At 38.3% G+C, this 27,233-nt stretch overlaps 1 protein-coding gene and 1 pseudogene across 2 annotated transcripts in view; one reads left to right on the top strand and one right to left on the bottom strand.

Moving 5' to 3' along the window:
* Nucleotides 1–27,233, bottom strand: part of NHS (NHS actin remodeling regulator) — a 345,687-nt gene that overhangs the window by 12,782 nt on the left and 305,672 nt on the right. For both annotated transcript variants that reach the window (XM_055337849.1, XM_055337850.1), the window contains exons 4-5: nucleotides 3,861–3,923; nucleotides 1,657–1,849 (exon numbers count right to left, since the gene is read on the bottom strand). In XM_055337849.1, coding sequence (XP_055193824.1) covers nucleotides 1,657–1,849; nucleotides 3,861–3,923 — 256 coding nt within the window. The remainder of the gene's footprint in view (nucleotides 1–1,656; nucleotides 1,850–3,860; nucleotides 3,924–27,233) is intronic.
* On the top strand, nucleotides 15,693–16,267 carry LOC129517611 (calcineurin B homologous protein 1-like; annotated as a pseudogene).

Here is a 27,233-nt window from a genome sequence, read left to right as displayed (position 1 = left end):
TTATCCTGATTGTTAAGCATAGAGCAGGATGGCGTGTTAAACCTCAGCTTAGCTATAAAATGAAGCAATTTGAGTTCTGCTTAGCATCACAGTGACAACAGTTTCTAGAACTCTGAAAAATCTGTGAGATATCACATGATGAGTAATTACAATATTATTGGAGAATTCGTACTAACGGAATTTTCTTTTCTTAGCTCCAACCAAAAATTAAGATCTTTCATTCTACTCATAATAATTACAGAACACATGGCACACAGATACATTTTATGTTATATGGACATAATTAGCAGCTTTCTCATTAAAGCTCTTGAAATCAACATATAATCTAGGCTTTAGTCTGAGAGTTCCTGAAATAAAGCAGAAAGAAAGATCTTCCCTTTTCCTGAATCACAAGACCCATAATCAAAGAACTAAAATTGAAAACAAGATTTACTTACAGTGCTATGAAGAAAGCAGGTGCTGCTTATAATCAAATGTTCCCAGAAGGGAAAGTTAGTTTAAGAGGATGCCAAAATGGCACATTTTGACATCTACCTAACCCAGCCCACTTAGATTATGGAGATCAGATAAAGTACATATCCTTAGAATAATTTATCCTGCAAGTTGAGTAGGTCATTAGGAAACTTTCTCCTAGCTCATAACCAATGGATCAACCAGAATTCCTGTTTTTCAGGAAGGAAATAATATCTATCCCTGATATCTAGTCATCATTTGCTCCCCACTTTATGTGAGAAATATCTGAGTGGGATTAATAATAGCTACGTCCAAAATGCATCTCAAGCAGCAATGCAGTCTTTAGTCACATGGTACCGGAATAAAAGTCAGTAATATCATGGCCACTGTGAAATTTTCAATACACAATTAAGTTAAAATATAACTATCAGATATGTTTAAAGAAAGCCCAATGGATAGATCCTCTTATGTCTATCTTTGAAAGTGAGAATATTTCTTAACATTATTTCACTTACAGCTAAGATTACCAGATCCTATCCTGGGATTTACAATCGCTACAGATAAACTTCTCAAGAATAGTCTGGACAGGCTTGCATTCAACCTAGACTAATATTCAAACTCTCAATACACAAGAAAAGGAAAGCAGAGAGGAATGTTAAGGCAGGCTAGCTGGATTAATATAGAGTTCAGCCTTCATCTTTGAATCTGTATATTTTTAGGTCAGAAATCACCAAAATCAATGCAGAAGTCTAAAGGATCTTTTAAACGAGCCTACCTTCATCCAAGGAAGACTGAAAACAGATTTTATAGTTGGTCTACAGGATCTTTACTTGCAGTTTGAGAGACCTGGGGTTTGCTGTTTTCTTTCTTGCTGTGCCATGCATCATTATCATAAGACTAATCACTGCTGCTTTCTCCATTATTTCAGTCAGCTATGACCAAAGAGCTATTTGGTGACTTTTTTCAAAAAGAAACTGTCCATCATTTACATAACAAGCGGCCCAGCAGAACATATGCAAATGGATGTTCAAAACCTGACAAAAGCATATTGAACATCTTCTGAGTTGTATTTTGATGAAAAAGGTATTGGTTGTTTACAAAGCGGTATTCTTTACTGGTACGCCCAGCAGCACAGGTTTTGAACATATTGAAAACACAGAATATTATGACCCGACTGCCCCTAGGAAAAGAACAGAACGGTACCAGTGACATTGATGGGAATAATGCAAGAAGAAATCACTTGGGCATCTTGTTTCATTTTCTCCTCTGGTGTTGGGAGAGGCAGTGCTTTGCTCCAGTTGGTCTGCTTGTCCAGTGTTGAAGGGATATTGTGTACTGGGTTTTTCGGCCTCTGCCCTAACATGACATCTGTATCTTCATCCTCTGGGGGATGGGACTGCAAATGAAGTACATTCAGACTTAGCCATCATGGTTTATATGGGAGTGCACATGTTAAGGAATTTCACAGTTTAGTTAAGAACAGTGAGAGCATAAATAAGCTTTTAAGTCAAAGGAAATAGTTAGTAAGCACAACTAATTGAAAGTTGTAATTTCAATAGCCAAGCAACACAAAAGAAAAAAATGGACAAAGTAAACATGCTTTTCAGGTCAAGTGGAATTAAGATGAGAGACAAGGTAGCCATAAATCCCCAAACTTCAAACTGAAGGAAAATCTTAGTCTCTAATCCAGTGACAGGTAGATTCTGGATATCTATCTTGCCATATATTCCTAATGAAAGTCTCGAGAGCTCTAGATGACTAGGATCAAAGGGAGAAGATGATTTAGATTCCTATGAAGGATTCAGAAAATGTGCCAGAAAACCTGGAGTTCAGGAGACATTCCAGAACACATAATCTGAAGGACAAGTTCTCTAATCTGAGAGGCTGGATTAATTTATAAGGAGTTATCTTTACTGCATGACTGTGGCATTTGTGAATAACATTTCAAAAATTGAGTTTCATCAACACTGTGAGTGTGCTTGGAAAAGCAGCCCTCTTCTCCCACTTATTATAAGTGGAAAATACAAAAGCAGATAACGGGGAGAAAGCTTCAAGTGAGTTTCTTTTTCAAATTCAGAAGAGTTAAAGGGCCTTAGTTTCTTTCAGCTTTGTAGTGTGAAGCTTTTCTTCTAGCTGTGTTGTTAGAGGCTTTGACTTCTGTATGACATTCTGTATGAAAATTCTCCATCCAAGCCCTTGGTAGATATTAATATTGTCTACCTTTTATTTCAGGGCTAGGCTTCTAACCCAGATTATTAAAAAGGCTCCATTCCAATTTTGATTTCAGGGTTGGGTTTCTAAACCAGATTATTAAAAGACCCAGTTTTCACCACTGACCCTAGTTTTCTTTCTTTCCATAATTTGAAGGAAGGTGAGTGTTTGTATACAATAAATATTTTTTCATCTTATTCCAGTTAAATTTTAATAATATTCTGTCCTAAAGTCATGAAAAGAAAAATTTCTCATCTCCACATTTGGAAGCATCATGCCCTGCTGACTCAGGATTTCACATATTGTCAAACTGTTCTCAGGTCTCTTAAAGAGAAGATTCCAGAGCCACTTGTTTAAGTTAACCACCACCCCCCCCCCCAGCATTTGCTTACCTTGTCAGAGGTATCTGCAAAGCCCCCCAACACACCCAACAGGATATGATCCCCCCCCTTGAGAAAAATGTGTTCGCCATGAACATTTTAGTAAAACATTGCAACCTTCTTTCTCTCTTCAGCTTTTGTGCAGATTCCCAGCGAAGCGAATAGCTCAAATAAAGTTGGAGCACAAAAGACTTTGTTTCCTAGGTAACTTCCAAAAAGAAAAAAAAAGTTTGGTGCATGCAAAAAGAGAGACAGAAAAAGAGGGAGAAAGAGCAAGAGCCTAAAGAGAAACCCCCACCACCAGAGGCCACATTTTGTAGGCGATTCCTTCCTTGAATAACAATGGACTGGGAAACAAAGAAAGAATAGTGACCTGACTACAGGCTCTGACCAGCATTAAATAAAAGCATGTTTTATTTAATGGCGACAGGGACAACTGGCTGCCAGAGAACCTTTTTGTCCTGTTCTCTTTTTTGATTTGAGAAGCTGAACCTTTACAGTTCTGATAAATATAGGGCAAGTTGGAATTTCTTTCCTTTGAACTATAAGGTCCAAGAGTGGCATTAGGTGATGCCCATCTTGAACAGAGCCTTGATTGTAATTTACAGAGGGAAAGTAAGTGGGAAAGAAAGCCAATGACACAGCTGTCTAAATCATATTTTATTTAATTCAAGTTAGGAAAGTAACACTCTTGAAGTGGATTTAAAAGAATACCTGTTAGTTAGGAACAACAGAGTTAACCATAGTTAAAAGAGAAAAGAAAGTGTCTGGAGAGAATGGGACAGGGCTGTGATGGAATGTTCTCAGAACCAGTACCTTTCTACTCCATGGGGTCATGTGGCAACACTCAGTGGGGGAGGGCGAACGGGTGCTGTTAAACTATGAAGATGAAATGCAAAAAAAAAAAAAAAGGAAAAATTAAAAACATGCACACAACACACAGTACACCCTGGTTAAGCCAAATCTAAAATATTAATGAATGAATATACTGGGATGACTCCCTCCTTCCTTCCTTCCATATACATCCTAATTTTACGAGAAATAACATAAATAGTGGTTAAGAGCACAGACTTTGGGGCTAGACTGTCTGAGTTCAAATCCTGGTTCTATCACTTATTTGCTGTGTGACCAGGGACAATTCCTCAACCTTTCTAAGCTCAGTTTCCTCATCTGTAAAATAGGGAAATAAAAGCATCCATCTACCCTCCAGGGCTGTTTTGAGGATTAAATGCGTAAGTCACCAGAATAGACTAAAAAGAATGGTGGCACTTAAGTTCTGCAAATTAGTGTCAGCTACTACTCCTGATACTGCTACTATTATTGCTACCCTTACTGTAGCTGTGCCATATCTGTGACATTGTCTTTGCAAATGAAAACTTTCCTTTTGATCCCAGTCCCATTTGTCAATTTGGGAAAGACTGAATTCTTCTCTCTCCTTAGAGTGAGTTTATTTTCCTGTGAACTACTTGGAAGAAAATTCGTTGGGTGTACTTTCTTCATCCAGGCTGCTTAAATTTTGCCTCTTCCTCATATTCATAGACTGTATTTGAAGACAGGGCTTAGTCCAAGGGCGTGTGACAGGGCCCTGCACTCAGAAGGACACCATGCTTTTTTGAGTAGGAGGCCCTGCACCTTCAGTTTGCCAGTCCTGTTTGGAGAATAATCAGGTAACCCTTTTTCAGGATCTACTGAGGACATTGAAATTTTTAAACCCTACACCATGTCACCTTTGGATTCAGTTAGGCCTCTGTTATGGCACTTTCCATATGGCATTGCTTTAATGTAACCTGAATTATTCCTGGATGTGTCTATTTCTCCTGTTAGGTTATGAGTTCTTAGGAGTCAGGAGCCATATTTGATTTTCTCTTCAGTCTTCCATGATGCCAGCAAAATGCCTCCTCATTGTAGCTCAACAAATTATTGGTACACTTGAATGATAGGAGCCTCGTGTGTTTTAATAGTGATGGGAAACCCCAAAAAAGTAAAAGTGTGCTCAAGATATCAGGAGGAAGCAGACACCACAGGATTCAAGGCTACTAGCCATCTTAGTGCAAGTAAGTGAAAACAAACAGAGGAAACCACAAGCAACATTTGGTTCCATCAGAGGCTCAGCATTAATGTATTACAGTTCTAATTATTCCTAAGCCTATGGCAGACATCTGTTTTGGAGGTGGAACACCCAAGGTCTAATTCTATTTTAAGTTTCTAAATTTTAAGTGACAGGGTTGCTCATTAATTTTTAAGCAAAGCAAATGCCATCTCCTCAGGCCCAGTTAACTTTGATCTAGATGTTATTTAGGACAAATGATTTTGTTGGGTCTGTGGCTCCCTCACTGAAAATGATCACTTTGACAGATGTGCTGAATTTGGCCTGAGTTCAGACATTAACCTGGCTCTCTCCTAAGAATCAGTCACAGATAGTGATGTGCAGGTCTCAAGTAAGACACTGGGGTATGCAAAACAGAGAGCAAACTCATGGAAGTAGGAAAAGGGAGCTTGAAAACAAAGCCTGCATGGTACAGGAACCTATTTCCAAGAAACCACAGGCTCTGGTGTCTTATGAAAGGATTTTAAAAATTACACAACAGAGAACTGCAGGGCATAAAACATATTAATGATATTAATATTAATATATTAATTTTGGTAGTTTGTCTTTAATCTACTAAGTCAGCTCTCCTGTTGAGTATTTTTTCCAGGAGTGAGGGATGAGGAGTGGTTTTTATGTTTCATCAGTTTGGGAAACCCCTCCATGCCATTAAGTAAGCATGAGGTAACATTTGGAAATGACTGAGGATAGCAAGTAACTGTTCTGTTTTGCTCACCATCATTAAGTCAAGGTCTCTGTAGGTTATACTCCACTGAAGATTCCTTCTCAGCTAATCTGCCTCTCCACTATTTTGATAGGAGCTCCAACCTCCAGCTTGTGAGGGCTGAAACTAGGTACTCCAGAGCTTGTGTGTGGAAGGACTTTGTTCTTTGGTTCTACCACCACGACAGAAGCATTCAAGTTCCTATAGATGATCTGTTGATTTAGAGTAATTAAGCTTATAATATTGAAATGGACTTTGGTTTTATTTTTGCTATGAAATTAGTAACTGCTTACGTGTAGTAGTGTTTTAAAGCATTCTTGTTCCTGGGTGTTTGGTCAAAGGAAGTAAAATAGTTCTGATTATTTCTGATTAGATTTTATACGGTGAATGAAGTAATCAGTTCATACAATTTTTTTTCTATAATTATCTAAAAAATAAAACAGAAAGAGAACCACTACCTCAGGGCATCTGATCTGCATGGCCCAGCATGCCATTCCTTAACCAGTGGGCGTAGATAAGGTGAGGAAAAGCTGCATACCGATCAAACTTGTTTGAATTAAATTATCCTTTCAAGGTTCTGTTCAAATGAATCCTATTGCTTGTTCCTAGTAAGACTTGTAAGGGCAGAAACCATTTCTTGTTCATAACTGTATTCCTACTGCCTTGGTAATGCTTAAAAAAAATTTTGTTGTGCTGCTAGCTAGCACCCCCTATGTGCCTGGCATAAGCACACAAAAATCCTCTCAAAAGAAATAGTATCAAATTATCTCCACATAAAATTTTTCAGTACAACATCCAGCACAAAGTCAAAGATAACAAGGCAAATAGGAGACAAGACAGCATGAGCAAGGAGCATCCAAAACAATAGATAAAATATAAGCAGACCCACAGGGCCTCCTGCATTTGGAATTACCACTCCATGCAGGAGGAGCAGTGAACAACCCTGGCTTCCCCAGAATAGGTGTGTGGGAAGCCTCTTAGACCACTCAGGAGCATTTCTTTGAAAGTCAGTCAACCCCCTATGGAAACAAATTGTCACGTGAAAAACGATATCTCTCTCATGCGTATATGCATGTTCACTGTACAGTTCTTTTGACTTTTCTGTACTTCCAGGTTTTTTTCATAATACAATGTTGGAGAAGAGCACACATAAAAATTTCCCCTTCCTTTCCCAGGTTCCCATTCTGGCCCTCCTACCACTGATTTTGAGAAGCTGTAGACTCCAAGATGCACCATTTTAGAATCAGCCACCACTCGTCTTGCCCATCCTGTCCCTGACAAAAGATGATTCTTTGATACTTTCACCCCATTTCTGTGCCTGCTGGCCCCATAATTTATACTCTCAGATCATTTCTCTACCTGCCCATGAAACTGCTTCAATAAAAGTTAGAGTTATACATTTACGGTCAGTGTTCAGAACAAGAAATAACAGACATTAATTTCTTCACTTTTGTGGCTATGAAGAAGCATTTCACCAAAGATCTCAAGATTTTCCCCAACCTTTCTCTTATTGCCAGAAGAAAAATATGATCCCTCCACATTTTACTTTCTTTTGGGTTTTATTTTATATGCTGATGGGAGCTTATTTTGCTACAAGACTCTCCAAAAGACATCTGTTAAAGTATTGTGGGTATTTCAGCAGGAAATGTTTTGAAAATTTGGCTTTAGTTTGTGATCTGATAACACATGGCATTTATAGCAGCTGACTTTCAGAGCTGATTCATTACTATCATGCTGTCTTAAACATGAGAAATAATCACTAGAGAATGGATGCTGTGGTATACTTGAAAATAGGAATAAACCCTTAGCATCCTAAGATGTCCATTGCCAGCCACATGGGTTACTAGTGAGGTGATCTCGGACCTTAATTTCATTCTACCCTGGGGTAGACCTTAGACCAGGTCCCTACATTTCTGCACAGGTTATGGCATATCTGTGAGATGGAGGGGACCTTGTCTGCCTCAGATTTTCCTTTACTGGAGTGTATGAATATGTTGCACATAAACATGAAGTGCCTTGATTTTTCTGGAAGGCTTAAAGGAATCTGGTAATACCTTCTTCACACATCACTCTTACTGCTACAATTACATAGCACTTTTATTCCATGACACTGTCCCAGAGTCTCCTACTGGCTGGCATTGTGCCCTTGCAAACATGTTTAATAACATTTCTGATGTATTTTGTGCTCCTCCCTTTCCTCTCTCCTCAACTCCAAGATTTACCAAAGTGAATAACTGTGGGAAAACAGAATGAAATAAGTAAAAGTTTAGGGTACATCCTGTGGTTTCTCTGCCCTAAGCCTTTCTTCCCTTTCCTGGTGTTTCCTTTTTTACCACTCTCCCAGGCAGCCAGGGTCCTCATGCTTCCGAGGGCCTGAATGCAGCACCCCCAAGTGCCCAAACCCTTCACACTGCGCTCCTAGCCAGTGTGAGTCTTGGCGGAAGCCCACATATGCATTCACATTAATGTGCTGAGAACTCCGAGTCATAAGCCCAAAGGAACACATCTCTGAGGCAGAAGTGTGGATAGCGGTTATAGGCCAGGAGGGAGATACTTGGGAATAAGCGCCTACTAAGTTCTTCTTTTAACCACTTTATACATTACTATCTATTTAAAACACCAAAATGCATAAATATTCAGGACTGGGAAAAGTCACCTTATCATTGATAAGTCTGCTTTTCCAAATCATACCTTTATTTCTCTTCCCTGACAGATATTGCCACCACCACCACTTCCTCAATTCTCCTGAGAAGCATTTGGCAAAAGGAAATATACAAAAGGCCAATAAGCATATGCAAAGGCCCTCAACATCATTTCTCATCAGGAAAATTCAAATGAAAACTACAATGACATACTGCTATATACTAGAGGGGCTAAAATTAAAAAGATCAATAATAACAAGTATTGGGATCCCTGGGTGGCGCAGCGGTTTGGCGCCTGCCTTTGGCCCAGGGCGCGATCCTGGAGACCTGGGATCGAATCCCACATCGGGCTCCCAGTGCATGGAGCCTGCTTCTCCCTCTGCCTGTGTCTCTGCCTCTCTCTCTCTCTCTCTCTCTCTGTGACTATCCTAAGTAAATAAAAATTAAAAAAATAATAATAATAACAAGTATTGGCAAACATGAAGAGCAACTAGAACTCTCATAAATTGATGGGATGAGTGTAAAACTGTATAGCCACTTCAGAGACTGGCAGTATCTAACAAACCTAAACATATGTCTACCCTATAGTTCCCTCTTAGATATATGGACATAAGAAGAATGAGTATGTCTACAAAAAGCCTTGTACAAAAATATTTATAGCAACTTTATTCATAAAAATCCCCCCTGCCGCTAAAAAACCCTCATAGCTAGAAACATCTCAAATATATACCAACAACAGAATGGATAAACAAATTAGAGACTACTATATACATATAATGCAGTACTACCTGGTAAGAACACGGTATTGATACATGCAACATTGACCTCAAAAAAGTATGTGGAGTGAAAGAAGCCAAATACAAAACAGTATGTGCTCATTCACTTTTGCATGCCATCCTGTTGATAGTCTGAGAGACATCTTGGGTATGAGATTGGCCCCTAGTGAGCAGAACTTGAACACAATGGCAATGGTGCAGTTTCTACCCCAAGAGAGGCTTTCTGAAATACTGCATATAACCAGCAAGAATCTCTCTCTCCTTTTGATCTCAGCTGGAACTGAAGGAAAATTCTTAGGGTGATGGAATGCAAAATGATTTTATGTATTTTAACATTCAGGAACACTTTGTTTAATGGTGTTCTATTAATGAAGCAATTTAAATGTGCTGAGCATAACAAAATTCTACTTTGAAGCGTTTGTGAAAGGTAGTTCCCATGTGAATGGAAAAGAGGGCTCCAGGGAGGCCAGGAGGGAGAACATTTCCTGCTGCTGCTCAGTCCTTTATTCACAGGAGTGGCTCTGACTGTCAAGGAGAACACAAAACAAGGCCCACTGGACCACGGTCAGTGTGATGTTGATGCCAGTGAGTATCTTATTCATCCTCTGTGGCTGGCTTTGCCAATTAGTGGGGTCACTGCCAAGGGCCATTCAGTATCAGTCCTCAAAGGTTGCTAGCACCAAATAAAAGACATGAGTGGGGAAAAGGCAGGCCAGGCTTTGAAGTGGAGGGAAGAAGGCTTTGAATTGCTGCACACAGCATAGATACCCTCACCCAAATCCCAATGTGGGACTCACAGTGGCCTAAGGGGGTAGGGAGGATTCTTCCCTCACCCTCCTGCCTTGCCCTCAGCTGGGGGCTCTGAAGTGTGCAGTAACTAAAGAGATATTGTATATTTGCTCTCACTCCAAGTGACATTTTTCCCTTGTAACTCAAACTGGCTGTGGCAAGAGCTCGGTAGGGTCATACTTGACCTTACCACAGCAGATTCTTTAAAAATAAAAAAAATGCACAAGCCATGCATGTTCCATCTTTATTTTCCCCCTTTCCCCCTCTTTTTAATTGATTCTTTTTTTTAGTATAGCTTTATGAGTGTTATCACAGTCATAGACTCATGTAACCCTCCCACAGTCAGGATTCAGAATATTTCCATGACCTCAGAAAGGTCTCTTATGCTATCCCTTTAGAGTCACAGTCTCCCCCCCACTCTTAGCCCCTGGCAACCAAGAATCTGTTCTGTCACTATGGTTTTGTCTTTTTGAAAGTGTCATATAAATGGAATCATACCTTTTGAGACTGGCTTCTTTCACTCAGCATAATGCCTTTGAGATCCATCCAAGTTGTTGTATCAGTAATTCATTCTGTTTCATTGTGAGTAGTATTCCATTGTCTGCTTATACTTTGAACAGTGAAATGTCTCAGGCACGCAAGAAAACGTGAACCTGAGAATATTCCGTAATGATGTGTATAAATAAGTGATTTTATTCGCTGTTCCACAGCCAGGCTCATGTTTTAAAGATAAAGAATTCCCAAACTAAGATCTGCAACAAGGAATTTTCTTTATTTCTCACAATATTTGATATTAACCAGACTCATTGGCTAATGCTTTCGTTAGCTGTTGTGTTGCCTGTTAAGCTGTTGTCTGTCAGCTGCACATCCATTCTTCCGGACTCTGCTCTGCCACGACTCTGAAAATAACATTTCTTTCTCACCAGCTGCTCTCTGTTAGGTTCTGCCCTAGGTTTGTCAGCTCCTTACTGTAGTTACTATCTCTGTGTCGCCTCTGTTTCCCATTTGCTGTGTCTGGCTTATGATACCTTCCCTATATTGGATTCTCTCTGTTAAAATAACTGGTATGAATTCTGTGTTCCTGGCTGAACCCTGACTGATGAAGTACGTGGTACCAGGCTTTCACCCCTGACTTGCTTGTGTCTGAGCCATCTAAAGTACTTGCTACTTCTGGTTCCTTAGCCCATGAGGAAAACAGGAACTAGTGTGGTGGTCCGTGGGGTGTCGAGATGATAATGATCTCCGCAGCTTATGGCAGAAAACAGGAAAACTGATGTAGTCTCAAAAGCAAACTGCTTCTGGTGATTCTTGAAAATGGGTACAGAGGAAAAAAGTATTTGTGGGATTAGTAGCTGTGGAGTTCCACATTCTAGGTGCTGTGCTGATTTGTCCCAAGGGAAATACAGTATCAGAACAGCAGCTATGAGAAAAGTCACAAGTTACTTATAGCCAGTTTCCAAGATCTGTCTGCCTTTGCAAGACCAGACAGATGAGTTAAATGGAGCATGCAGCAGGCATCACCACTTCTGCAGTCTTACATTTGAAACAAATGTCAGGCTCTTCTCTCCTTGCTATACCAAGAAGGAACCTGTAGAAATTGAGGGAGTTAATCCTATCCACGCATGGCCTGGTATCTTCATAAAGCACTGCTCTTCCGGATCATGTTATTTCTGTGCTCAGAACTCTTCAGTAATTTCCTGTCTGTGGACTAGATTCATACATTTTAGTCTGACACTCAAGATCCTTCAGTATCTGGTCTATTGAACCACTGTAGCCAAGCCAAAGTAATTTGAATTTATGCATATGCACTTCATTTTCTCCTGCCTATATGAGCTCACTCTCGTGGTTTCCTCAGTCTATAATCCTTTTCCTCTCAGTGTACAAATCAAAATTCTATCCCGTCCTTCAAAGCCTTTTCAGATGCTTCCTTTACCATGAAGTTAAATCCTAACACCCAACCCCATTCTAACACTACACACCAGTTAGGTGTTAACACCTTATACTTAATAACGTGATTTTCTCTAGTATTCCATTACTCTGGATGGCTGAGATTATGTCTCTCATTTTTATGTTAACTTTTTTTTTTTTCAAAATGAAGGAATAAATAAGAGGCCACAGTAGGAGAGAGGGCATTCTAGGTGGAGAGACTATTTTGAGAGTGCAGGATATTTTCCCAAGAAGCACATGTAGTTTGGTTTGGCTGAGGTCTAAGGTCTGTGCAAAAGATTTGTGAAAAATCCATCTGGAAAGGTAAGTTAGGACCAGATCGTACAGAGGCTGGAGAGTTGAGCTAAGGATTTGCATTTATTTCTCTAGGCAGAATGGAAGAGTTGCAGGTTTAGGATTAGGGAAGAACTTTTAGGTCAAAGATTCTCATACCAACATTAGAATTTTCCTTAATCTATTTAAAGGAGCAAACTTAGGAGATAAAGGAAGACAGACTGAAGCAAGAGAGACTGACTTAATTTGGATGGACAGAACCATTTTGAGATAGGCCATAAAACAACAGAATATTTCTGAGTTTGCAAAACTATGAAGATGTTTTATAAAAGCAAAACACAACCTGTCTAGAACAGTGTGGTATGTGTAATTCTTTTACAACAAAGGAAAGGCTTGGTCAGCATTTCTCAGTCTCAGTCTTGTAAGCCAAAGATTATCAGAAATCTCTAGTGAGGATTCATGGAGAAAGGGAAGGAGGGAAGAGGCTGGATGAGAGGAGATAGAGCTGGAGATGGGAGAGAGAGTGAGGCAATGAGAAGGTCTTTATCCCAGGGCAGGTCAAATACTGTTGAAATCCCTCTCTTGCTAGCTGTAGTCTTTAAGCCCACTCTTGGCTCAGAACTCAACTTCTAGTCTTGTAATTTGTCTATAAACCAGTTAGTTTTTCTCAGAAGCTGCTTTCTCAGAAGACCTATATTCTTCTTCTTGATAGAAAATGGAAGAGTGAACATGGTCATTGGTGATACCTTTGGACTAGGATCAAGGAGGTCTGGGTCCTAGTTTGAGTGATTGCCTTCATTTACTTCCCAGTAAGGCTTTCAGAATGTCCCCTGTGCTTTAGATGTACCTTCTTGGTAAGAAGAAAAGTATTATTTGACAGACTGTTATTTTAAAATCCCTGGATGCACAGTATGATAAGTTAGAAAACTACTATCAGGCTATGAAATGATAATGAATCCCTGATATTCTTCCCAGGCTAATTTTATGAAGTCTGACAAAGAGGATAACCATACACACAATATGGTGGAAGGAGTTAACTGGCAATCCTAATGATAAGGATTTAGATCTCTGTGTTCCTTGGGAACCTGATCAACTTTCACCATAGGGGCCCCATCTCATGTCAAGCTTTGCCATCTGCTACCACAGAGGCCATTAGATAGTCTGTCCCTGGATCACTGATGAAGGTTGGAGAGGGATGCTTGGTGAAATTGCTGGAGCATCTCACCACATTTGAGGAAGGATAATTTCCATGCCTTTCTCTCTAGACCTCAGAATCTAAGCAGGGTCTTAGACTCCAAGGGTTCCCATGGACCTGATGGCAAGATGAATGCAGTGATAGATGTTTCAGCTCAAGTGCCAACTCTGATCAGGAGTGGTTATCTGGACGATGTGGGAAAGAGTGCTATGATCTATTGGGAATGCCTGCCTTAGGCTTGCACAGAGGAAGAGCAGATGAATGTCTCTAGTATTTGAGGCCCACATCTGGGCCTGGACCAATGGACCTTACTGATGAGAACAGATGAGCTGGATATCCCATTCAGCAGAGGATGAGAGTGAGCTGCTATGACAGACTGTCTCCACACTCTAAAATGGGAATCTATGCCATGAGGGTGCCCTAGAGGCCCCAAAGTGTCATATACCATAGGCAACTTCTAATTATCTTAGATTAGATTCTCTGTGGTCTTCTGAATTTTGCTATTTAAAGAAAAGAAATTACGAACTAAGCATGTCTTGGTTGAATTTACTTCCTCCAGAAACCATATATTTATCATAGGCACTGGGGTACAAGTCCCAATCCAGGAACTGTGGAATATTTATGGCTGTGTGTGTGTGTGTGTGTGTGTGTGTGTATAACTTTCTATTTTGAAATAATACTTACACAGAAGTTGCAAAAATAATAGAGAGGATTCCCATATACTCTTTCCCCAGTTTTTCCTAATGTTAACATCTTATGTGACTACGTACATTTATTGAAAGCAGAAAATTAACATTGATAAATATTATTTACCAATTTATTAACCTTATTTGGCTTTTACCAGTTTTCCCACTAATGTCCCTTTTCCAGTCCAGGATCTAACCCAGGGGCCCACATTGCATTTAGTTGTCAAATCTCCTTAATGTCCTTCAGTTTGTGGTAAACCCTCAACTGTTGCTTTAATGACCTTGACACTTTTGGAGAGTACTGGCCAATTATTTTCTAGAATGTTCCTTAACTTAGGGTTGTCTAACATTCTCTTATGATTAGATTGAGGTTACACATTTTTGTCAAGAATCCCACAGAAGTGTCATCTTCCTGCATTATAGCAAGAGGTTCGTATACAGCTGTGTTCTATTAACTGCTGATACTGATTTTGATCACTTGGTTAAGATGGTGGCTGTCAGCTTTCTATAGCTAAAGTTACTATGTTCTGTTTGTAATCAACAAGTATTTTGTGGGGAGAAACTTTGAGGTGCTGCACACATCCTATTTCTCCACACAATTTCACCCAACTAATTTTAGCATTCATTGATGATTATTACCTGTAAAAATTATTACTGTTCTATTTGGCTGATGGTGATTTTAAAAATTTATATTGATACTTCTACATTTGTTAATTAGAATTCTTCTGTAAAAGGAAGAGCTACCTCACCCCCATGCATATATTTATCTCAATTTACTTATATCAGTATAGACCCAGGGATATAACTAAGTTATAATCCATTACTATCATTATTTTATTGCTCAAAGTGTCTCAGATTTAGCCATTGGAAGCTCCTTCAAGTTGGCTTCTGTGCCCTTTTGACATGCCTCCTATTATTTTTTGAGCACCTTTTTATTTTTCAGCATCTTAAGATATTCTAGGTTTATCTTACATTTCCCCTGGCCTAGCCCTCAAATAAGTAATTTCTCCAAGGATTCCTGGTTTATCTTTTTAGAGAATGGTATTTAGAAAGAAGATCTGGGCAGTAGATGTGCTCAATGCTACCAGAGTATCATTGCTTCTAAGGCCCTCTCAGATGACAGAACTAAGAAATATGTTTGTATGCTTGTACATGCACATATATGCATTTATTTTATGCCTATCCATCTGCATTTACATGTATACAACTCTCTGTGTGTTTGAAAATATATGAATGAATTTATACTGATATTTTCAATGTAATCCAACACCAAAGGATTCATTCTAGCCTACCTCCTTTCCTTATTTGTAACTCCTTTCTCTAGCAGTGACAAACTGAGATTATCATTATCCACAACATATTTGCTCAGTCCTGTCATCCATATAAAGTAGTTTCAGAATTTCTAGTTCATTCTCTTGGGAAGAACAAATTTACCAACAAGAGTACAATATTTGTGTACAGTTCCTTTTATCTTTAGCTTTCCACTGTTGCTTCAGGTGCAGCTGCTCCTAAAGGAGCTCCCACTTGGGGATGGGGCCTTGGGCATCCACATTACTGTAGAGGGAAGAACTAGAGGAGATCAAGGAGACCAACTTTTCTCACAGTCGGATCACCTACCTCTACTGCCAGTTCACCAGCCTGGACAAAGGCGAGAATGGGGCCCTCAGCAGGGATTATTTCCAGCTAATTCCAGAACTTGTCATCAGCCCACTGGGGGCTGGTTCATTAGTGCCTTCTTTCCAGAGGGAGAAGACCAGGTAAACTTCCATGGATTCATAAAAACTTTGGCTCAATTCCAACCCACTGAATATGGTGGAAAGAGCAAAAATAAGAATGAACCAGAAACACTCAACAGCTGAAGCAACAAGCTATACTTTGCTTTTTTGGCTATATGATTTGGATAAAGATGACAGGATCTCCCACAATGAGCTGTTCCAGGTGCTATGCATGATGGTTGAAGTGCATATCACAGATGAGGAACCGAGCCGCATCACAGGACCATCCAAGAGGCTAATCAGGATGGGGTTGGTGCCATATCTTTAGCAAAATTTGTTATGGAGAAGGTGGGCATATAATAGAAAGTGAGCATCCATTTTCTTGACTAAAATGATAAGACCAAACTGTTCCTTGCTCTCTAGTATTTAAAAACTGGAACTGGAAAGTCCTCCTATCTATGAGCCCCATCTCTATCCTACATTCTCTTTCTGCCAAGATACCACTGCTGTTGCAGGACAACCCTACGTGTGTTCTGTTAACACAAACCTGCCTTTGGTGTAAACAGAACATTACAGAATGGCACACCCAGCCTATTTTTCTTCAGTATCCATTCACCTGTTCCTCATTTATAAATATCTCCCCAAGTTATGCCACTGAATGCCGAATGTCCATCCTGTCTGAGAAAGTGAAGGAGGGACTCTTGCTAAGAAATGGCCAAACAAGCTTTTCCTGGGTATAGACTATGGCTGTGCTACCTTCCCTTCAGCTAGGTTGCATGCTCCTGCAACCTTTTTCATATGGCCTTTGCTTCTCTGTCACACAACATACCATTCACTTGATCTTTCAGTCTTCCTGTTTTTTATTATGCCTCAGAGTTCCCTGTTTTACTTGGCACCCCAAGCTATACCTGTTAAATACATATCTGACTTGACAAACAAGATGGTTCTGTGGTCTGGCAATTTTTATCTACCTTTGCTCATAAATGAGCCTCTGGGATGTTGTATCCCTAGGAGCTTTTTGGGAATCAGCACTTCTTTCAGAGAATATGACCATCTCTTGGTCCCCTGCACTCTGCTCTGTCATCAAAGGGCTACTGGATGGAGCTGTTCTTCTTAAAGGGGGAAAAGTGTCAAGCCAAACTTCTAGGTGGCTTTCCCAGGTCACTCAATGTCTGGCCTCTGATTCTCCATACATAGACTACCTATATGGCTACTCCTGTTCTTCAGAAAATGACCATATGCCTGCAGGTTTCCTCAGCGCTGGGGCATGGTCACCACCACAATGGCTGCTCTGACAGTATGTTTGGCGACCTTCTCATGGGTTTTTGAACAAGGAGGCAGGAAGGGCACCCTAAAAACCCCCTGTATTCCCATCCCTGCTACATGATTTATGCCTCAGTGTTGCATGTCCTGGGATGTTTTTTACTTCACATTTCCAAGTAGGTTAGAGTTACAGAAGTGCGTAATTTATCTATCCAAGAGAGTTAAAGATAATCCTTAGTATCCTGAAGGTTTTTGCACTTGGCACATGATTATGCTGGAAGCCATAGTCCACCCCCAGTGGGGGTCCAAAGCATTGACTGTATTGTCACATTAGCTGCCTTGGTTACATTGACTACCTCCTTATGTAAATTACTGTTAATCTCTTAGAAACATGGGATCTGGCGTTGGTGACCCAATATGATGTGGCATTATAGACCTTTCAGCAAGCCAGAGCAGCTTATTTGCCCAAGTAAGCTTAGTTTAAAGGCTTCATTGAATCAGGCAGTTGCCATCCTAATGTCCAAGTCTTCATTCATGTATCTGCCTGTGGCTAACTTTCCCTGACTCATTGCTTGCTTTTTTGCTTCCTTGCTTTGGAAGGAAGATGTGCACACAATCCCTTTGGAAGGGAATGGCTAAAGAACATCACTGCAACAGAAAGGGAGAAGAATGGGGAACAGAGGAGCAGCCAGGTGGGAGGTTGAAGTATGAATGAATGAGGAATTTTGTAGAAGTATTATTCTGGCTTTGTGATCAAGTGATGTAATACAGGAATCATACAAAAGGGAAGAATTGTCTGATACTTACCTGTTCAGTACCTCAGAGGCTCTTTGACTTGAATATTTAAAGTTCCTAAGTTTATGGCTTTTGCCTCTTTTGGTGTTTGAACACTGTTTGAATCCATGGCTGTGCCTTATTGTTCTATATAAAATTATATTCATCAATCCATCAATAAATATTTGTGGTTAAAATGAAACAAAACAAAAATAACTTCTTTCCGAAGTTACTTAGGTTTAGCTATTTTCTTCCCCACCTCCTTCAGTGTGATTATGATACTCATTGGAAATATAGTTAGGTTTATATGTACTGTTTGTTTTCCATTTTGGGTTCTCCTCACATTCTGCTTGATATTATTTATTTATTGGGGGTGCTGGTATGTAAAACATTACCTGAGTTCTAAGAGTTAAACCTACCCCCAAAATATACTCCAAGAACTGTTGCTCCCTCAACTCTACTACCTCATTCTCATCCCCCATTCTTTCTATCCTGTTCCCACTTAGCCCCTGTTGGTAATCCAGTCTCACTAGTTTCTGATTTGTCTTTCCTGTACGGTCAGTTTTCCTAATGCTTGCTTTGAAAAAGCAAATTTGTTCCAATGTGATTGATATATCTTAGGGAACAGTTTGAGCTTCATGCGAATTTCATGTTGCTTATGGATAGTTTTGTGCATGAGAAATTCTAGGTGAATGCAGAATGTGTACCCAGCTGACTCGAGCTGGGTGAGAATACATAAAATGCACATACTTCAGACATCTCTGAGTTTCCCCTGGTTTACCCCGTGTTTTAGAAGCCACACTCATCCACACCTGGGGCTACAGCCTTCCACCCCTTTGCACCAGTTCACAAGCTACAGCCCTCCTGATCCCCAATCCACAGGCAAACTTCAGGGCTTATTCTAGGTAAAGTGACATGTTTATTGTATTATATTTCCTAACTAATGTGTAAAATTGCATTACTGCTTTTTTTAAAAAATGAAGTTTCTATCTCACTCTGTGTGTGTGTGTGTGTGTGATAGAAGTTTTTTGAGTGTTGTGCCCTGTGTTCCCCATAAAGCTTCTGGTTTTATTGTGAAATTTTGCACAGTGTGGAGATTTTCAGGGATGAATATATTGTGTTATAGCGGAATAGACTCTTTTTTAAAAAAGACTATTTCTTTTATACAAATAAGTTGGATACCTGTATTTTTTCTTATACATTTTCTTATATACCCTTTTCTCTAACATGAAGGGTAGCATACAATAGATAATCTTTGGGGCTTTGCTTCTTTTTCTTAAGATATTAAACTTTATTTTTTTAAAGATTTTATTTATTTATTCATAGAGATGCAGAGAGAGAGAGAGAGAGAGAGGCAGAGACACAGGCAGAGGGAGAAGCAGGCTTCATGCAGGGAGCCTGACATGGGACTCGATCCAGGGTCTCCAGGATCAGGCCCTGGGCTGCAGGCGGCGCTAAACCGCTGCGCCACTGGGGCTGCCCAGATATTAAACTTTAAAAAATTGTTTTAGTATAGTTTACACAAAATGTTACATTAGCTCAGGTATACAACTTAGTGATTTGACAAGTCTATACATTATGCTATGTTCATCACAAGTGTAGCTACCATCTATTATATTTTTACATTGCTATTTACAGTACCATTGACTGTATTCCTTAGGCTGTCCTTTTTATTCCTATGACTTACTTATTCCATAACTGGAAGCTTTTATCTTCCTTTCCTCTTAACCCATTTTGCACAACCCTCTATGACCCTCCCCTTCTGGCAACCATCAGTGTGTGCTCTGTATTTATATATCTGATTCTGCTTTTTGTTTTTTCACTTATTGTTTTTTTAAAGATCCCACTTATGAGTGGAATCATATGGTATTTGTCTTTCTTTCTTTTTTTTTTAAAAAAGATATTATTTATTCACGAGAGCCACAGGGAGAGAGGCAGAGACATAGGCAGAGAGAGGAGCAGGCTCCCTGCAGGAAGCCTGATGGGGAACTAGATCCCTGGATCAGGGAACGCGCTCTGAGTTGAAGGCAGATACTCAACTGCTGAGCCACCCAGGCATGCGGTATTTGTCTTTATTAGTCTTATTTTCACTTAGAATAATATGCTATAGGTCCATCCATGTTGTCTCAAGTGGCATGATGTCATCCTTTTTATGGCTGTGTAATAGTCCATATAGATGGATCTTTGTTTTTCTACTATGCATGCTGTTTTTATTCTTTATTTTTTATATTTAATTTTAAATTTATTTTAATTCTAGTGTAGTTAACATACAATGTTATATTGGTTTCAGGTGTACAATATAGTCTTCCAGCAATTCTATATGTTACTCAGGGCTGCTCATCATGACAAGTGCACTCTTTAATCACCTTTACTTGTGTCACCCCACCTTCACCTCCCCTCTGGTAACCATCAGCTTGTTCTCTATAGTTAATAGTCTGTTTTTTGGTTTGTCTCTTTTTTTCTTTTTTCTTTTATTTTCTTTCTTAAATTCTGCATATGAGTGAAATCATATGGTATCTGTCTTTCTCTGACTGATTTATTTCACTTAATTGTACCCTCAGGATCTATCCATGTTGTTGCAAATGGCAAGATTTCATTCTTTTTTATGGATGAGTAATATATATATATGCTACCTCTTCTTTATCCGTTTGTCTAGCAATGGAAAATTGGTTGCTTCCATAATTTGGCTATTGTACATAATTCTGCGGTAAACATAGGGGTGCATAAGTATTTATGAAAATACTTATCTTAGTATTTTCATATTCTTTGGGTAAATACCTAGTAGTAGAGTAACTGGATTGTGTGATAATTCTCATTTAATTTTTAGAGGAACCTCCCTACAGTCTTCCACAGTGACTGTACCAGTTTGCATTCCCAACAGGGCACAAAGGTTCCTTTTTTCCTATATCTTTGACAATACTTGCTATTTCTTGTCTTGTGTGATTTAAGCCATTCCACAGGTATAAGGTGATTGTGGTTTTGGTTTTGCATTTCCTCAATGATTAGTGATGTTGCACACCTTTTCCTATGTTGGCCATCAGTGTCTTCTTTCGAGAAATGTCTGTTCATGTCTCTTGTTCATTTTTTAATTGGATCATTTATTTTTTGGTTTTCAGTTATATAAATTCTTTATATTTTTGGATACTAGCCCTTTATTGGATATGCCATTTACAAATATCTTCAGTAGGTTGTCTTTTAGTTTTGTTGATTGTTTCCTTTGCTGTGCAGAGGCTTTTTATTTTGAGATAGTTCCAATAGTTTATTTTTCCTTTGTTTCCCTGGCCTCAGGAGACAAATCTGGAAAAATCTTGCTATGGCCAGTGTCAGAGAAATTAATGACTGTTCTCTCTTCTATGATAATTATGGTTTCAGGTCTCATATTTGGGTCCTTAATCCCTTTGAGTTTATTTTTTGTATGGTTTAAAAAAATGGTCCAGTTTTCCCAACATAATTTGTTGAAGAGACTGTCTTTCCCATTGCATATTCTTGCCCCTTTTGTTGAAGATTAATTGGCCATTTAATTGTGGGTTTATTTTTGGGCTCTCTATTCTGTTCTGTTGATCAATGTGTCTGTTTTGTGGTAGTACCATACTGTTTTTGATTACTATAGCTTTGTAGTATATCTTGAAATCTGGGATTGCGATATCTCCAGTTCTGTTCTTTTTCAGGATTACTGTTTTACTATTTGGGGCCTTTTGTGGTTCCATACAAGTTTTATGATTATTTGTTCTAGTTTTGTGGAAAAAATGCTGTTGGTAGTTTGAGGGGATTTGCATTAAATTTGTAGATTGCTTTGGGTAGTATTAGACATTTTAACAATGTTTGTTCTTCCAGTCCATGAAATGGAATATCTTTCCATTTGTTTGTGTCATCTTCAATTTCTTACATTAATGCTTTATAGTTTTCAGAGTACATCTCTTTAACCTCCTTAGTTAAGTTTATTCATAGGGATTTTATTATTTTTGGTGCAATTGTAAATGGGACTGTTTTCTTAATTTCTCCTTCTGGTACTTCATTATCAGTATATAGAAATGCAGTGGATTTCTGTATATTGATTCTGTATCCTGAAACCTTACTGAATTCACTTATCAGTTCTAGTAGTTTTTCAGTAGTCTTTCAGGTTTTCTGTATATAGTATCATGTCATCTGTAAATAGTGCAAGTTTTACTTCTTCCTTACCAGTTTGGATGCCTTTCATTTCTTTTTGTTGTCTGATTGCTGTGGCTAAGACTTAGTACTATATTGAATAACAGTAGTGAGAGGGGACATTCTTGTCTTGTTCCTGACCCTAGGGGAATAGCTCTCAGTTTTTTTCCCATTGCATATGATGCTATCTGTAGGTTTTTCATATATGACCTTTATTATGTTGAGCTATGTTCCCTCTAAACCTACTTTGTTGAAGTTTTTTTTTTTTACCATGAATGGATGTTGTAGTTTGTCAGATGCTGCTTCTGCATCTATTGAAATGATCATAGGGTTCTTGTCCTTTTTCTTGTTGATGAGATGTATCATATTGATTGATTTGTGAATATTGAGCCATCCATGCATCCCTAGAAGAAATCCCACTTGATCATGGTGAATGATTTTTTAAAAGATTTTATTTATTTATTTATTTATTCATTCATTCATTCATTCATTCATTCATTCATTCATTCATGAGAGACACACAGAGAGAGGCAGAGACCTAGAGGGAGAAGCAGGCTTCTCGCAGGGAGCCCAATGTGGGACTCCATCCCCAGGCCTGGATCACGTCCTGACCTGAAGACAGATGCTCAACTGCTGAGCCACTCAGGTGTCCCTGGTGAATGAATTTTTAATGTATTGTTGGATTCAGTTTCCTAATAATTTTGCATCTATGTTAATCAGAGATATTGGCCTGTAGTTCTCTTTTTTAATAGTTTCTTTATCTGGTTTTGGTATCAGGGTAATGCTGGTCTCATAGAATAAATATGGAAGCTTTCCTTCCTCTTCTATTTTTTGGAATAGTTGAGAAGAATAGATATTAACTCTTCTTTAACTGTTTCATAGAATTCACTTGTGAAGCCATATGATGCTGGACTTTGGTTTGTTAGGAGTTTTTTGATTATACATTCAATTTCATTGTTGGTAGTCAGTCTGTTCAGTTTTCTATTTCTTCCTGATTCAGTTTTGGGAAGATGTTTATATGTTTCTAGGAATTTATCCATTTCTTTTAGGTTGTCCAATTTGTTGGTGTATACTTCTTCATAATATTCTCTTATAATCTGTTGTATTTCTGTGGTATTGGTTGTTATTTCTCCTTTTTTATTTTTATTTCTGCTTTTGTTTATTTGAGTCTCACTTCCTTTTTTTTTTTTTTTTTTTGAGTCTGGCTAAAGGTTTATCAGATTTTTTTTTTTTAATCTTTTCAAAGAACCAGCTCCTGGTTTCATTGATTTGTTCTATTGTTTTTTTCAGTTTCTATTTTGTTTATTTCTGCTTTAATGTTTATTATTTCCTTCCTTCTACTGGTTTGGGGTTTTGTTTGTTCTTTTTCTAGCTCCTTTTGGTGTAAGGTTTGGTTGTTAATTTGAGATTTTTCTTGCTTCTTTATGTAGGCCTGTATTGCTATACACTTCCCTCTTAGAACAGCATTTTCTGCATCCCAAAGATTTTGGACTGTTGTGTTTTCATTTTCATTTGTCTTTATGAATTTTTTTTTAAATTTCCTCTTTGAGGGACGCCTGAGTGGCTCAGTGGTTGAGCATCTGCCTTTGGCTCAGGGCGTAATCCTAGAGTCCCAGGATCGAGTCCCGCATTGGGCTCCCTGCATGAAGCCTGCTCCTCCTCCCATAAATACCTCCATGTATTTATGTTCTTTCCAGATTTTTCTTGTAGTTGATTCCTAGTTTCATAGCATTGTGGTCAGAAAAGATGCATGGTATGACTTCAATATTCTGAATTTGTTAGGCCACACTTGTTATGTGGCCTAACATGTGATCTATTCTGGAGAATGTTCCATGTGCACTTAAAATAATTTTTTTTAAAATAATTTGTGTTCTGTTTTAGGATGGAATGTTCTGAATATATCTGTTAGATCCATTTGGTCTAACGTGTCATTCAAAGCCACTATTTCCTTGTTCATTTTCTGTTTGGATTATCTATCCATTTATGTAAGTGAAATGTTAAAGTCCCTTACTATTACTGTATTACTATCAATTACTTCCTTTATGTTTGTTATTAGCTGCTTTATGTCTTTCGGGTGCTTCCATGTTTGGTGCATAAATATTTGCAATTATTATATCTTGTTGGATTATTCCCTTCATGATGTATAGTGTCCTTCTTTGTCTCTTGTTATAGTCTTCATTTTAAAGTCTATTTTGTCTAGTATTAGTATTGCTACCCCAGCTTTCTTTTTACTTCCATTTGCATGATAAATGCTTTTCCATCACTTCACTTTCAATCTACATAAACTTTTTAGGTCTGAAATGAGTCTCTTGTATGCAGCATATAGATAGTCTTGCTTTTTTATCCATTCTGTCATCCTGTCTTTTGACTGGAACATTTAGTCCATTCACATTCAAACTAATTATTGACAGGTGTGTACTTAGTGCCATTTTTTGTTACTTTGTTTTATGATCGTTTTGTAGTTTTTCTCTGCTCCTTTTCTGCTGTCTTCACTCAGGGTTTGCTGGATTTCTTTAGTAATATTCTTGGATTCCTTTGTCTTTATTTTTTATGTATCTATTACTGGTTTTTCATTTGTGGTTACCATTAGGTTTGTATACAACATCTTGTAAAGAGTACATATAACATTCTATATTGAGCTGATGGTCACCTAAGTTTGAACTCATTCTTTACTCTTCCCCACCTCCTACATTTTGAGTACATGGTGTCATACTTTGCATCTTTTTATTATGTGAATCCCTTGGCTGATTTTTATAGATATACTTATTTTTACTACTTTTGTGCTTCCTACTTTTCTTACTCTTACGGTCTTTCCTTTCTAGTCATACAGTCCCCTCTGACATTTCTTCTAGGGCTGGTTTAGCCGTCATGATTTCCTTTAACTTTTGTTTGGGAAACTATCTCTCCTTTTAGTCTGAATGATAGCTTTGCTGAACAGAGTATTTTTGGCTGCAGTTTTTTTTTTTTCTTTCAGCATTTTGAATATATCATTCCACTATCTTCTGGCCTACAAAGTTTCTGCTGAAAAATTGGCTAATAGCCTGTATGTAACTGTTTTCTTTTCTCTTGATGTTTTCAAAATTCTGTTTTCATCTTTATTTTTTGCCATTTTAATTACTATGTGTCTTGATGTGGACCTCCTTGGTTTGGTTTTGTTTGTGGCTCTCTGTGCCTCCTGGATCTAGATTTCTGTTTTCTTCCCTAGATTTGGGAAGTTTTTAGCTATTATTTCTTCAAATAAATTTTCTGCCTCCTTTTCTCTCTTTTCCTTCTGGGATCCCTCTAATGTGAGTAGTATTATGTTTGATGGTGTCACTGAGTTCCCTTAACCTATTTTCATGTTTTATTCTTTTTTTCTCTCTCTACTATTCAGCTTGATTGCTTTCCATTACTCTGTCGTCTAGGTCACTGATTTGTTCTGCTTCCTCTAGTCTACCATTATTCTATCTAGTGTATTTTTATTTTTTTTATTTTTTTTTCTAGTGTATTTTTAATTTCAGTTATTAAGTTCTTCATCTATGATTGGTTCTTTTTTATGTTTTCTCTTTGTTGAGAGTCTCACTGAAGTCCTCCACTCTTTTCTCAAGCCTAGTGAGAATCTTTATGACAATTACTTTAAATTCTCTATGAGGCATTTTATTTATCTCTGTTTTGTTTAGCTCTCTTGCTATGATTTTGTCCTTTTCTTTCATTCTGCACATATTCCTGGGTCTTCTCATTTTGCCTAACTCTCTGTGTTTGTTTCTCTGTGTTAGGAAAGTCAGCTATGTCTTGTGCTCTTGAAAGTAGTGGCCTTATGAAGAAGAGCTCCTGTAGTGCCTTTTTACCCTTCTCTTCCCTTTTTACTCCCTTCTCCACACTAAAAGTATATGTTGTCATATTTTACATCTTAATTTTTATGTCTAATTATAACTATTTATTTTCTACTTAAAGAAGTCCTTTTTACATTTCTTGTGAGACTGGTTTAGTGGTGATAAATTCCTTTATCTTTCATTTGTCTGGGAAACTTTATCTCACCTTCAAATCTGAATGATAACCTTGCCAGTAAAGTATTCTTGGTTGCAGGTTTTTTTTTCCTTTAAAGCACTTTAAATATATCATACGCTCCCTTTACCCCTGCAAAGTATCTGCTGAGAAATCAGCTGATAGCCTTATAGGTTTCTTATAGGTTTTCCCTTGTAGGTAACTTTTTATTTCTCTCTTGCTGCTTTTAAAATTCTCTTTAACTTTTCACAGTTTAATTATTGTGTGCCGTGGTGTGGACCTCATTGGGTTCATATTGTTTGGAATTCTGTGTTTCTTGGGTGTGGATATCTGTTTCTTTCTCTAGGTTAGGGAAGTTTTCAGTTATTTCTTCAAATAAGTTTTCTACACCTTTCTCTCTCTATCTTCTTTTGGGACCCCTATAACATGTTTGCTTGATGTTGTCCAAGAGATCTCTTAATCTGGCTTCATTAAAAAAATTAAATTAAAAAAAATTCTTTTCTTGGGGCACCTGGGGGCTCAGGTGGTTAAGCATCTGCCTTTGGCTCAGGTCATTACCCCAGGGTCCCGGGATTGAGCCCCATGTCAGGCTCCCTGCTCTGCAGAAAGTCTGCTTCTCCCTCTGATCCTTCTCCCTGCTTGTGCTCTCTTTCTCAGGTAAATAAATAAAATATTTTTAAAAAATTATTTTCTCTTTTTCTGCTCAGTTTGTGTGCTTTCCATTATACTGTCTTCTAGGTTGCTCTAATCTATTGATTCTAGTGTTTTTTTTTATTTCAGTTACTGTATTCTTAAACTCTGACTAGTTCTTATTAGTATTTTCTAAACCTTTATTGAAGGGCTTACTGAATTCTTCCACTCTTTTCTCCAGTCCACTGATTATCTTTATGATCATTACTTTAAATTCTTTATCAGGCATATTGCTTATCTCGGTTTCATTTCATTCTTTTTCTGAGGTTTTTATCTTTTTTCTCTCTTTTGGAGCATATTGCTTGACTTTTTGGTATTTCTATGGATTAGGCAAAAAGGCTACTTCTCCTAAAATTGAAGGAGTGGTCTTGTGTATGTTGTCCCCTCTGTAGACTCTGTGTGTTTGGTGACTATTGCTGGCTGGCTGGAGCTGTGGCTGTATATGTTAGTTTCTCTTTTAAGCTGTGGGGTTTTTTATAGAAAGAAGAAAAAATAAAGA

This window comes from Nyctereutes procyonoides, unplaced genomic scaffold (genome assembly GCF_905146905.1).
Source record: "Nyctereutes procyonoides isolate TBG_1078 unplaced genomic scaffold, NYPRO_anot_genome, whole genome shotgun sequence".
In the NCBI taxonomy this organism is placed as follows: domain Eukaryota; kingdom Metazoa; phylum Chordata; class Mammalia; order Carnivora; family Canidae; genus Nyctereutes; species Nyctereutes procyonoides.
Note: the sequence above shows the minus strand (reverse complement) of the source record. Positions and strands in the feature narration are given on the sequence as shown.